This window comes from Pantherophis guttatus, chromosome 1 (genome assembly GCF_059756535.1).
Source record: "Pantherophis guttatus breed Tessera chromosome 1, ASM5975653v1, whole genome shotgun sequence".
Taxonomy (NCBI): domain Eukaryota; kingdom Metazoa; phylum Chordata; class Lepidosauria; order Squamata; family Colubridae; genus Pantherophis; species Pantherophis guttatus.
In genome coordinates this window covers 231,411,526-231,425,840 of record NC_142063.1, presented here as the reverse complement: position 1 = coordinate 231,425,840, position 14,315 = coordinate 231,411,526, and the positions used below count along the sequence as shown (strand labels likewise).

General features: G+C 36.5%; 1 protein-coding gene across 1 annotated transcript in view; it reads left to right on the top strand.

Moving 5' to 3' along the window:
* Positions 1-14,315, top strand: part of IMPG1 (interphotoreceptor matrix proteoglycan 1) — a 164,620-nt gene that overhangs the window by 139,684 nt on the left and 10,621 nt on the right. The window contains exon 13 of the mRNA XM_087889550.1: positions 13,037-13,551. Within this exon, the coding sequence (XP_087745676.1) occupies positions 13,037-13,551 (515 nt within the window). The remainder of the gene's footprint in view (positions 1-13,036; positions 13,552-14,315) is intronic.

Below are 14,315 nucleotides of genomic sequence, written 5' to 3'. Positions count from 1 at the left end.
AAATAAGAGCCTTTGCTTCCGTATGGGAATTACACCCCTCCATAATCTCCAAAATCAGTGACAGCTATGCATATTTAGAACTTTGCACTGGAGATTTAAACGCTTATGCTTTCTCTGGAATGCCTATCTAGTCAATTCATATGTTTGGCACATTCCAAACATCTAGACAGACTGATATTGACTTCCAGAAATCAATAACAGTTTTGAGTTGTAAGGACTTTTGACACATAATCACCCTGGCCAGTGGCAGTAATTTCAGAGAAATTGAAAGTGCATCAAGATGTATCATTGATTCCTCCTCTGATTAGAAATTGTGCAATTGACTCTTGACATGTCCATGATGAGAACAATGTCAGTTGTTTACTGGGCAGAGAGTTTCCCATTCTGTGAATATGCTGGCTTCACATGTCAAGATCATACAGCACACATCAGCCTACCAGCAATAACCTAGAATGTGATGAAGTATTTCTGTTTGGAAATACGTTTTGGAAGAAAGTGTGGCTCTGAATATCTAATCCTAAATAATCTGAAGGTATTTTTAAAAAATATTTTGGGCAAGGTATGGCAGTAAGAAGAGATCAATTTGCATATGCTTTCCATTTTCATAAATTCTCTTTGATCAGAAGTTGATAATCACTGTTAATGTTTCTATCACAAGTATTGTTCACTGCCTGCAAATATTGTTTCTTCCTACAGGTGTGTTAAAAATGTCATGAAGTCAGTACATTGAAGAAAAAAATTAATAAGTCCACCTATGACTTTCCTTTGATTAATATTTTATATTTTGATGATATGAAACTTGATATTAGACTAATGCATATCGTCTCTCTATATGTACAGCATTTGACCAATGGGACTTTTAAAATTAGTGCTCTATTCTGGATTTCTCCGGGAACTTTTCAAATTCACAGTGACTTTTTCCAGCAAAACCATTTTTATGGTAATTACATTTAGATTTTCAGTCCTAGGAACGTTACAAACTAATCTTCAACATATTGAAAGATTTTTTTAAAATGTAATCAGAATTGCACAGCAAGATTCTACCTTCAGCCAGATACCCTTTATAATTTCTTCCATAAATTTAATATATTAAAATGTACTCAAGCCAATTAGAATGTGCCGTAGCTGATGGTCCTGCATACATTGAAAGGAACACAGATTAGAGAAAACAACTATTGCAATCAAATCAGTTTGGTTAATGCTTTTTTAAAAAAAATAATTCTTTGCTACCTTTGTTCTTTATTTTTTTTAGGAATCTTGTTTTATTCTTCCATGTCACTTCTGCAGGTGTTATACTTTGTTAGGTTTCATAAGCCTGATACTACAGACTCTAAATTTCTGGGTATTAAATTAGCTAACCAAAGGCTTGGTCTAGCCAATCTATCACATAAATGGCAGAAATCCATGTTTTAAAGTTCCTTTTTAAGCTTTAATATGGACTCCTCCTTCTTCCATTACAGATAAACCATATTGTTAAATATTGAGCTCCCAAAATGTAATTTTAAAAGGCTAATAAATGCTATCCTCCCTCACAAATATACATGTACTCTCAATATGTCAAAAGCTTTGGAGGTAAATGCCTCTATTTCCTCTGAGGACAAATAGCTTGTGCTACAAAATGACTTCTCTAACAGCTACTCAGATTTGCATTGGCAATGTGTATAATTTGGAAGTACAATGATGTACAAGCTATACTTTTAAGTTTTGGTTTATTAAAAAGTATTCACAGAACATAGAACTTCCACTTCAGTATATATTTTTCTGTTGCTCAGCTCTCGTTGACCTCTGTGCAGCTAAACCAAAGGCTTCCAGAAGTGACGTAAGTGGGTTAGAGCCATGCCACAAAATGTGTTCATCTTTCTCTTCAAAGAACCCAAAGGACATTGAAACCCATATAGCAAAATGTTTTTTTTAATCTAGCCCTCTACGCTGATACCTAAGGACAGATTTGTACTCTTTGCTTGGCGCATCACCACCTCAGGCCACCCACCACTTCCTGTGCACTATTCCCTTATTGCAAAGGGAACAGTTCAATGGATGTGTATTTATACACAGCCATCCAATTGTGCATAAATCTCATATGTAAAATACAGCTGTGGGAAACCTGATCAATCTGAAGATTAATGGAAGCTAAAGGAGAAAGGCTGCCAAAAAAAAATCACTTCTCAGGAGTTATTTTGTTTTGTGTTTCAAAAAAGTCCAGTTACCTTTTGAAAAAGCACCTTTGGGACTTTAGCTATTAACTTCTGAAAGAAGTTTCTGGTCAAGAACATAGCAGGGAAGAGAATTTAACCCCCTTTTCTCCTGTGCTCCAACTCTAATAGATGCTTAGCTCATTTTTTCCATCGCCACTTACTATTTATATAATAAAAATATGCATGTTGTTTGCTTTCCAATAATGAACAACGTATTTAGTTTAACATGAAATCTGTTTTTAATTGGAGTTGAACTTTTATTTAAGCTCTCTTTTTTGTGAAAAGTTGACTTAGATATTAGAATGTAACACAGGCTGAAATCTTAAGCATAAAATGGAACTTCTCAATAAAAATGCAAGGGATAGCTCAAGAAATGGCAAGTTGGCAGTACAAGTAGATACCCATGGATTGAGTTCTACATGCTTAAGAGCAGGAACTACACCACAAAAGTCAGGGAGGAAACATGTTTAAGGAAAGTAAGCAATATTCTTCTTTACCACATAGGATTCCAGCAAATTAACTTGTGAATTATTGAAAATTTGCCTACATATCCCAAATGAAATATAGCTATGCTACTTTTAGGCTTCAAAGAAAACTATAATCTAGCATAGTATTCACCATCATAACCTGATAAAGCTCAGCTTAGAAGTAAGTCCTGTTAGATATAAATGCCTTATTCTCCAATGTGTAAATAGTATGTATATAGATCATCAAGGGTTAACTTATTCCTTATTTCTTAATGTATTCATGAATCACCACTCCCACTTATAACTCCACCCATTGTATATATAAGGTGCTACCTTCCCCTTTTTCCTTGCTTCTATCTGTGAATATTCAGTGAATATAGAATGCCTATTGTAAATAAAAGGATATATATTTAAACCTTTAACATTTAATGATATTATTGAGTCTGATCCTAAATTTCGCAACAATCTGGTAGCAGAGGATGGTTAATTGACTCAATAAAAGAATTAAAATGTCCAAGAAAGATAGACCCAACACCAGGGCTTACAGCAAAGAAATGGAAACAGAACAAGAAACAATCAAAGAATCGACAAACGCAATCTCAAGAGAAACCGAAGAATACACCACTGAAGATGAAGAAATAATAGATGGAATCGATGAACAAAAGAAAAACGAATTGAAAAGCAGTCCTCTCGGATCAGAACTATTGAAGCTGCTAAAAATCAACACAAAGATCAAAAACGCTATAAAAAACGAAGAAACGAAAAAAGGAAAAGAAACCCACGCAGATGAGAATGATAGCCAGGAAGAAATCGAAATAGAGAATAACGAACTCAGGTCAGAAATATTAAAACTATTAAAAAGCCAAAAGAATGATGAAAACCTCATCGCGAAACTCCAAGAAATGCTGAGGACCAGCGGAGCAGCGAGAGGGAAAAACATCGCCAATGAGAAGTCTAAAGAACCAAAAATAGTGAGTAATATGACTACAGAAGAGATCGTTAAAAGGAAGAAGAGGTGTGATCCCGCGCGAAATTTTGAATGGCAGCCATCTTGGTTCCAACAGATCTCCAAGGTGAACGAAGCAGAACCAATCAAAATGCTCAGTTCAAAATCTCTGGCGCGAAATACGTTATCAGACAATGAAAATGAGAAGGAGGATTCAAAATCCTCAGAAAAATCTGAATCGGAGAGTGAAGATGATTCAACAAAGTCCCAAATAAAGTCTGCGATGAGACCGCTTTTTGCTGCATTTGGGCCAAAACTAAAAATCATCAAAGAATCACCAAAGAAGCAAACGAACAAACCGATGCTTCGAGACCTGCATGTTTCCACCCTAAATTCAAAAACGACGACACCAGAACCCAGAGAACCTTGCCAATTCCGCCCTACACCTAAGACTGAAGCAAGTGACAGCGCTCACAAAAGAAGGAGAAGAGCAGCCACCGTCACCAGGACTCCAAAGACCGAGCCAGAGACCGACTCGTCTGAGGAGGAGCGGGACGAGCGAACCAGCCAGGAGAGAACCTTCCACGACGACGCCAAAGGAGAAATGGACAACGCGCATGCGCGAAGTCTTGCTGATGATCCGGGAAGATTTAAATTGATGAGAGAACCGCGCAGACTCGTTGCAGACATCCCCACGCCGTTTTGCAACTTTCTACACCTACAAGACCACGGACTGCCTCAGGTTGTAAGTAACGGACAAAACAATGTGGGGAACTTACCCAGTGACTTCCCAAAGCTAAGGGTTGACGGTATTAACTTGCAAGAATGGTACCAGCAGCTTCAGGTCGTTTTTATGAAAGAGAATCTGTTATTCTTTATCACTAGTCCCCCAAGAAGACCTTGGACTTTGAAAATAGATTGTTTACACCATAGAGCTTTTTTCTTAATAATAGCTAGTGTATGTCCTGCAATGTATTATAGCATCAAATCAAATCTGACTGTTTCAGAAATCATTCAATGCATGTTTAATTTGTTTCACAGTGACAGTGTAGCTACTACCACAAGAATGTCTAAAGATTTCTTTTCATCTAGAGTGAAACCAGGGGTTTCTATAAGTGAGCATTTAATTTCTTTAAACAAAATAAGGGCTGAACTGCATATGAGGGGGGAAGTGATCTCAGACCAAACAATGAAAAGTGTTATTATTAACTCACTTGATTCATCATGGGACAATTTTATGTCACACTTAGACACTATTAACCTAGGATATTTATCCATAGAAAGCTTATCCAACAAATTGATAGCAGAAGACAATTCAAGAAAAAATCGTTCTAGCAATCACGTAGAACACAAACCTTTTAGGAAAGTAGCTTTCCAAGAAAAATATAATGAGGCATATAAATGTTATAATTGTGGATCCAAGGAACACAATAGAAGAGATTGCCCCAGATTCTCAAAAGAAAAACATAGATCAGAATACATGAATAGACACAGTTATAGACATTCTTCCATAGATAGACATAGGCATAGAAGTCCACCAAATTATAGAGAAAATAGAGGGGGCAGAGAAAATTCAAAAGATAGAAAATCAGGTTCACTGAATGGACTAAATAAACAAGACAACACAAGAATACAACAAAATGAGAACAATAATTGGCTTATTGATTCTGGAGCAACAAATCACACCACTAATAACAAAAATATATTGTCTTCTTTTACAGAAGATAAATTTGTGATAAAGGTAGCTAACCAAGATAAGGTTCAAGTATTAGGCAGAGGGAATGTAACTTTGCCTGGTCTAGGAAAAATAGAGGGGGTATTGCTAATACCTGAAATACCCCATAATATTTTAAGTGCCATAAAACTAAGTAGAGACTCTGACATTAATATAACTTTCTCAAAGGGAAAAGCAACTTTGGAGAAAAATAAAAGTAATATAGGTACTGTAATGATTAAAGGAGGTCTACCCTACCTAATAACAAAAGAAGAATGGTTACACAATATTGATTCAAATGTAGAAGACTGTGTAGAAATAGATGATGAAAATGTTAGCAACAGTGACAATGATGAATGTAAAATATCTAGTGATCATACTGATACACACAATATAGAAAAACCAAAAATAGGTAAGCCAATCCATGATGAGTGTGCTCATATCTTACATAGGAAGTTAGGACATGCCAGCTTTCCTGTAGTACAAAAAATGATTGAACATGCAGAAGGTGTCAAAATAAAAAATTGTGAAAACTATTTAGAATGCTCAGTATGTAAATCTACAAAACTGAAAACTAGTCCCAGACCAAGAAAATCTACTAGATCAACTAACAAAATTTTTGACTTAGTACACATGGACCTAGTAGGCCCACTAACCCCATCAATTAATTATAGGAAACGTTACTTCCTGACAATAGTGGATGATTATAGTCGTTATGGATTTGTTTATACACTGAAACACAAAGATGAAACCTTTCAAAAATTTAAGGAATTTTATAAACGCATAGAAACGCAACATAATATCAAAATAAAACAAATTATGACAGACAGGGGATGTGAATTCATGTCCAAAGAATTCTCCCAATGGTTAAAAGATAGGGGAATGCTACATTACACGTCCAGTCCATTTTCTGCGTTCCAAAATGGAATTGCAGAGAGAAAGAATTCCACGTTACAAACCATGATTAGATGCACATTAGAGGATGCCGGCTTAAGCAAACAATTTTGGTCCGAAGCCTTACATTATTCAAATTACACACAAAATAGAACCTGGTCCAGTGTTATAAATAAAACACCATACGAAGTAATGTATAATAGAAAACCAAAATTAACACATATGCACATCTTTGGAGTCACTGCAGACGTACACATACCTAAACAGTTGAGAAGAAAGGGAGAAAATGTATCCAGGAGACTTAGATTCATGGGATACGAAACTGGCACTAAAGGATATAGATTCATTGATAGCAACAACAAATTTATAGTTTCCAGAACGGCCGTGTTCCATGAACAGGCCAATTGGTCCAAACTACATCTTAATGAGATATTCCCAAATAAACATAAAGAAACAAGATATCATGAGGAAAGAACCGTAGATAAACAAAATATTAACAAACAAACAAACAAAACAAAAACCTGGACAAATAGTCAACACAAAATAAAGACTGATACACTAACAAAAAAGGAAGCAAGATATATGCATGATAACAATAGCAAACCTGAAAGAATTATTAGGAACAACAGGAATAAGATGCCAAATAAATATAAAGACTACGTAATGCATATGGATGGTGAACCCATAACACCTAATACATACGAAGAAGTACTAAAACTTCCTCGTGAAGAAAAAGAAAAATGGGAACTAGCCATGGAAAAAGAAATGAAAAGTTTGCGAGGATTGAATGTATTTACACCTACAACTGCACCTAAGGACAAAACAATTATTGGTACCAGGTGGATATATAAAATTAAAAACTTGGAAGAAGGTAATGCCCTGTACAAAGCTAGGTTAGTTGCCCAAGGTTATGCACAAAAGTATCCAGAGGACTACACTGACACATATTCCCCCACTGTAAGAACAGAGAGTGTCAAAACAGCTCTAGTGGTAGCATCAGCACTCAATCTTGATGTATTCCAATATGACATACAGACTGCGTACCTACACGCAAAGCTAGACAAGGAAATATATGTGAGGGCCCCCCACAGCCAATACACCAACAAAAATGAAATTTGGTTATTAAACAAAAGTCTATATGGATTAAAACAATCCGGTAAAAGATGGTATGATTGTCTAGTAGAAGTACTTAAAACCATGGATTTCAAAGCTAAATCTGCTGATAATTGTTTTTTTGTAAAAAGGAGTAATGATAATATTGAATTTGTATTGATTTATGTTGATGACATTTTGTATATTGGAAAGCATAAAGAAAGAAGGGAAACTTTTGTAAACAAATTAAATGAACATTTTTCACTGAAATCATTAGGGAAAGTGAACAAATATCTTGGTGTACAAATTAACAAAACTAGAAAAGGATTCAAACTTAATCAAAAAGATAAGATTATAGAACTTTTGAACAAATGTAACTTAACCAATGCTAAACCCTGTGATACTCCTATGCAGACTGACTTCCTCAGAAATACTGATGAATCATCTCCTGAATTTAAGGACAATACCTTTTATAGGTCAATCATAGGTTCACTTCTCTATATATCAAATTGGACTAGACCAGATATAGCCTTACCACTCAATTTACTGTCCAGATATGTCAGCAAGCCAACTATGTATCACTGGGAAGCTGTCAAAAGAATTTTAAGATATCTGAAAAATACATTAGATTTTTGTCTAATATTAGAACCTAGTGATAACAATGAACCAAAACTTGTATGTTACGCTGATGCGGATTGGGCCGGAGATACATCCTGTAGAAAAAGTACATCAGGTTATATTTTCTTTTTAAATAACTGTCCAGTTTATTGGTATACCGGCAAACAAGAACTAGTAGCCACTTCAACAACAGAAGCAGAATATGTTTGCTTATCCAAAGCTGCGAATAACCTTGTATGGTTTAATGATTTGATTTCAAATGTTTGGAAAAAGCCCGCTTTACCTTTTGTTATGAATGAAGACAACAAAGCAGCTATTGAAATATCTAGATCAGATGCCATTGGACAAAGGTCCAGACACATAGATATAAAGTTTAAACATGTAAGACAATTGTCTCAAGACGGATTTATAAAAGCAATACACTGTGATACCTCAGAACAAGTGGCTGACATATTGACAAAGCCTTTACCTTCTAAACAGCATAAATATTTAACTTCCAAGTTAAATGTATTGTATTGTCCCGAATCTGAATGTAATTGGTGTTGTATAACTAATCGGCATTTAGAGGGGGATTTGTTAGATATAAATGCCTTATTCTCCAATGTGTAAATAGTATGTATATAGATCATCAAGGGTTAACTTATTCCTTATTTCTTAATGTATTCATGAATCACCACTCCCACTTATAACTCCACCCATTGTATATATAAGGTGCTACCTTCCCCTTTTTCCTTGCTTCTATCTGTGAATATTCAGTGAATATAGAATGCCTATTGTAAATAAAAGGATATATATTTAAACCTTTAACATTTAATGATATTATTGAGTCTGATCCTAAATTTCGCAACAAGTCCATTGAGTTCGGTGAGGTTGATTCCTAAATAATGTAGAAAATCAGCTTTAATTCTATGTTGGATTGCAGCCTATAGATCTTTTTGTTGTTGTTGTTGTTGTTGTTGTTGTTGTTGTTGTTGTTGTTAAATGTTGTTGTTAAATGTTGTTGTTAAATGTTGTTAAATTCAGCTTAACTGAATTACATATGGGTTTAGGATTTTGATAAACAGAAAACTCAACCTGTTTCATTTAACTACAGCATACTGACCTGCTATAATTGCCCTCGGTGTGTTTCATTTTTCCCCTGTAGCTATCTAATTAGACTCACACTGCATTGGTGCTTTTATAGACTTCAGTGAGACTGCTCTTACTTTATAATCCTCATTAGGAAACATTAATTCCATAAGCTGCCTAAAATGCAAGCACACAGAAATACTCTGTGCTTCTGTCACCGAAGCTTAGAAATACAGCTTCAACAAAGGAAAATCACCTCATCCTTTGTCTGTTCCGTGATTTCTCCGAGATAATTTTGAACTGGAGATGCCACTGCTACTTGAACAAGTTTGGCTGTTTTGTTTTACATAGCATCTTCTGATTTCTGATTTGAATCTTCATTTACTGCACAGATTTCCTTTGCTGATGGCAGCGGTGTAGATTATCTGTATTATGGCCCTGAGAAGGTTGTTCGGGAAGCTATAATCAGGAACGAGGTGTATGAATGGACGCTGTATAAGTGATCTTCCCAACCTCACTGAGAGCTCGACCCATTTCTCTTCATGGCAGTACAGATTGGATTATGTGGAGATTAAGAAGTCTCCATTTAACCAGAAAAAATGAAATTAATACATTAATCATTAAATATGTCTTTCCCCAGCCTGTGCTAAAAATGTTGGATTAGAATTCCCAGAAAGATTAAAAAAGGCTGCACCCTATACAGCATAAAATGACAAATAAAGGTGAATGTGTTGTAACAGAGGAAAATGTCAACAAGCTGGAAGTAAAATTCCTGAATATTTAGTAATACGTGACATTTTAATAAGGAAAATTGTGATTTGTTTTGATGACAAGTGATTATAAAGGAGGTCTTGTATATCAAAATAGGTTATTATCATTGCAGCAAGATAGAAGCATAATTAATAAGCAAATATAAATTTAAGAGGAAATTATTTCTGAGTAAACACAAGACATGTACTAAATATTGATCTCCACAGAAGAGAAATTTCAGAAGGTCAGCACAGAAAGGAGATTATGAAAATTACTTAAGGTTAAGAACAGCTGGTATGTAAGAAAATAGGATGACGGTTATGTACTTTATCCTGCATTGGCAGCAAAATTCAACTCTTTAATAGTCACATTTAAGATATAATCCTACATCAGTAATTAAATAACATAATTTAATTTAATATAATATTAAATAATATTATATATCTTCTTTACTCTTTTGGCTTATTTTTGTAATCCTTTGCAAATAAACTTGAACAATGGGCCCTATCCAACAAAATGAATTTTAATGCGGAGAAAAGCAAAATTTTACATTTAGGCAGGAAAAATCGAAGGTGTAAGTACAGATTAGTTGAGACCTGGCTCAAAAACAGTCACTGTGAGAGGGACCTTAGAGTCCTAGTGGATGATCAGTTGAGTATGAGCCAGCAGTGTATAGTAGCGAATACAATCCTGGATTGTATAAACAGAGGCATAGAATCAAGATTATGTGAAGCATTAGTACCACTTTATAAAACCCTAGTAAGACCACACCTGGAATACTGCAACCAATTTTGGTCGCCATACTACAAAAAAGATGTTGAGACTTTGGAAAAAGTTCAGAGAAGAACAATTAAGATGATCAAAGGCCTGGAGACTAAAACATAGGAAATACAGCTGCAGGGTCTGGGTTTGACTAGTCTAAATAAAAGAATAATTAGGGGTGACATGATAGCAGTATGCCAGTATTTGAGGGACTGGTACAAAGAAGAAGAGGTCAACTTATTCTCCAAAGCACCAGAAGGCAGGACAAGAAACAATGGTCATAAACTAATCAAAGAGAGAAGCAACCTGGAATTAAGAAGAAACTTCCTAACAGTGAGGACAATTAACCAGTGGAATAGCTTGCCTTCAGAAATTGTGGGTGTTTCATCACTGGAGGTTTTTAAGAAGAGACTGGACAGTCACTTGTATATGTGGTATAGGTTTTCCTGCTTGCGCAGGGGGCTGGACTAGAAGATCTTCAAGGTCTGTTCTATTCTATTCTATTCTATTCTATTCTATTCTATTCTATTCTATTCTATTCTATTCTATTCTATTCTATTCTATTCTTCTACTATTGGATATGGTTTAAAATTGGAAGGAGTCAATGGTGAATCTTGTATATTTCCTTAACCTAAACAATCTTTGAGTACAAAAAACAGCTTCCAGCATGATGTAGTGTTGTATAAACCCCAGGAAATGTTACCACAGATAAGAAGAAAAGGGATTTAGGAGAGGAGTGGGAAGTAGACTAATTGGAGAATTGAGTATAGGTCATTCTCAATTTATGACCACAATGGAGTCCTTTATTAAACAAGACAGTTGTTAAGTTGTGCCCCATTTTACAGCCTTTTTTTTTTTTTTTTTTTTTTTGCCACAGTTGTTAAATGAATGACTGCAGTTCAGGGGTGAAATGTTCCCGGTTCGGACCGGATCACCCGATCTGGAAGCGATGGAGGCGGGTGGTTTGGAGAACCGGTAGCAAAAATCCCTGTCCGTCCCCCCCCTCCCATTGCCCAGCTGAGCTGCGCAATCATCAGAGGCTCTTTTTTTTATTTTTAAAAGCATTTTTTTTACAACCTCTTTGGCCGAAAAAATGCTTTTAAAAGTTAAAAAAAAATCTCTGATGATCGCGCGGCTCAGCTGGGATCATCAGAGGCTTTTAAAAGCATTTTTTTCTACAACCTCTTCTACCGAAGAGGTTATAGAAAAAATGTTTTTAAAAGGGAAAAAAGCCTCTGCCGATCAGGCAAGTCAGCTGGGATCGTCAGAGGCTTTTAAAAGCATATTTTTACAACCTCTTCAGCCGAAGAAAAAAAAAAAAAGTTGGCCACACCCACTCAGTCATATTAAACACCCCCCACCAAGCCACACCCACAGAACTGGTAGTAACAAAATTTACATTTCACCACTGCTGCAGTTGTTAAAGGAATCATAAACTTGGCTTCCCCCATTGATTTTGCTTGTCGGAAACCAACTGGAAAGGTTATAAATGATGATCACATGACCCTGGGACAATGCAACTATCAGAACTACATGCCAGTTGCCAAACACTCAAATTTTGTTCACGTGATCATGGGGGATGCTGCAACTGTGAAAACCAGTTATAAGTCACTTTTTTTTCAATTGTGTTGTACGTTTGAACAGTCACTAAATGAACGGTTGTAAGTCAAGGACTACCTGTACAATAGCTCAAAATACTATGTATAAAAGAGCCAAGGGTGCTTTTTCAAGAGGCAACTGGACTTTCTGGTTTTTCTTTGAAGACATTTTACTTCTCATCCCAGAAGCTTCTTCAGCTCAAAGGAAAACCAGAAAGTCCAGTTGCCTCTTGAAAAAGCACCTTTGGCACAACCATGATCTGCATAACTGTAAATCTCCATAGACATTTAGCTATGCACTTTGGTGTGTATAAAAGAGTTTTACAGCTTATTTTGCTATCTGTGTTAAGGATTTTCAAGGACACAAATCCAGGAATCCAAAATGTTATCTGTTTCAAAGTCTAGGTTCTGTGGCAATGTACATGCATATGTTTAGCAAGATTTTAAACTAAACATGTTGTGTAAACTCAGCACAGATAAAATTACTTGGTTTTCATTCTGAAAGAACGTAAAACAAGGCAACAATTACCCCACTTCAACTACATTTACTCTGCCTCCTTCTCTTTGGGCTATTGCCTCCATTTTTTCTGGTTCTTATAAGCTTATTGCACATTTATATGACTCTATTAATATATTTTTGCATTGCTTCCAAATCAGTCTGAAAGGATTTGTATCCAGTCAGGTAGGAAACAAATCACTGTGGCTTTTTTTTTTTTAAATCAAACCTAGTTTATTTCCTGACAGTGAGAACAATTAACCAGTGGATGTCTTACCTTCGGAAGTTGTGGGTGCTTCAACACTGGAGGTTTTCAAGAAGAGACTGGACAGCCTTTTGTCTGAAATGGTATAGAGTCTCCTGTTTCAGCAGAGGGTTGGACTAGAAGACCTCCAAGGTCCCTTCCAACTCTGTTATTCTGTTACTTCCTTTTTAGAGGAAAAGACTACAGAACAACTGGAATCTTCGGGGGAGGAGCCTTTGACCACAATTCCATCTGTCGTTCATTCCACAGTTCTTCCAAGAGATGATATTTTAGAGCCTACAGATCCGTTGACTTTATTGCCAGCAGATACCTCCAGTGGCCCTTCCACTGACATGGACCAATTTTTTGAAGCCAAAAGCTCCAAAAGTTGGGCAACCTCAACTGATTTTGAAATGGGAGTGCAGGACCATGCCACTGACTTAGTTATCACTGACATGTTGGCTCCAGTGGCAGAGGAGGAGGAGGAGGAGAAGGGAAGTGGCTACCATACATTGCCAGAAACCCCAGGTATGACTCCAGCTCCTACCCTGAAGTATATAACCACAAGCTCCATGACAGCTGCAATCCAAGGCCAAGAGCTGGTGGTCTTCTTCAGCTTGAGGGTGACCAACATGCGCTTTTCCAATGACCTCTTCAATCAGAGTTCCCCTGAGTACAAAGCACTTGAACAACAGTTCGTACAGCTGGTAGGTGACAAAGGATGGTATTGAATTTGTGGATAATCCCCCACCCCCACACCTAAGAGAAATCTTAGAACATTATGCCTCACATTAAAAACAAATTGAATTGATAGGGGAAAATGCTTTCAGAAGAAAACTAGGGTTCCTTCTCCTTACAATCTCAACCTTCATGTATTATTTCCTCAATTCTATGTACTGCTCCTCAAGTTCACCTTGGCTCCTAGTGACAGCATGTATATATTCTTGTTTTCTTGGCAACAGTACAGCAGTGGTTAATCATTGCTACTTGTTTACTAGTCATTGCTTCTTTTCTTCCTTCCAGAAAGGAGGGAGGGAGGGAAGGAGGGAGGGAGGAAGGAAGGAAGGAAGGAAGGAAGGAAGGAAGGAAGGAAGGAAGGAAGGAAGGAAGGAAAAAGAAGAGGGTAACCAGAAACAAGGATTTTATTACAATGGCGAGGACTGCACCATTGGAGGACTTGAAGGACAAGGCTGGGAATAGGTTATCATAGAGAAGATCTATCTATGTAATCCAAGGATGTCCAACCTTGGCAACTTTAAGACTTGTGGACTTCAACTTCCAGAATTCCCTGGCCAGCATGGTTGGCTAGGGAATTCTGGTTCTGGGAGGTCTTAAAGTTACCAAGTTAGACACCAAGGAAGGAAGGAAGGAAGGAAGGAAGGAAGGAAGGAAGGAAGGAAGGAAGGAAGGAAGGAAGGAAGGAAGGAAGATTAGTTTAAAACCCTGGGATTGCCTTATGGTTTTTCCCTGC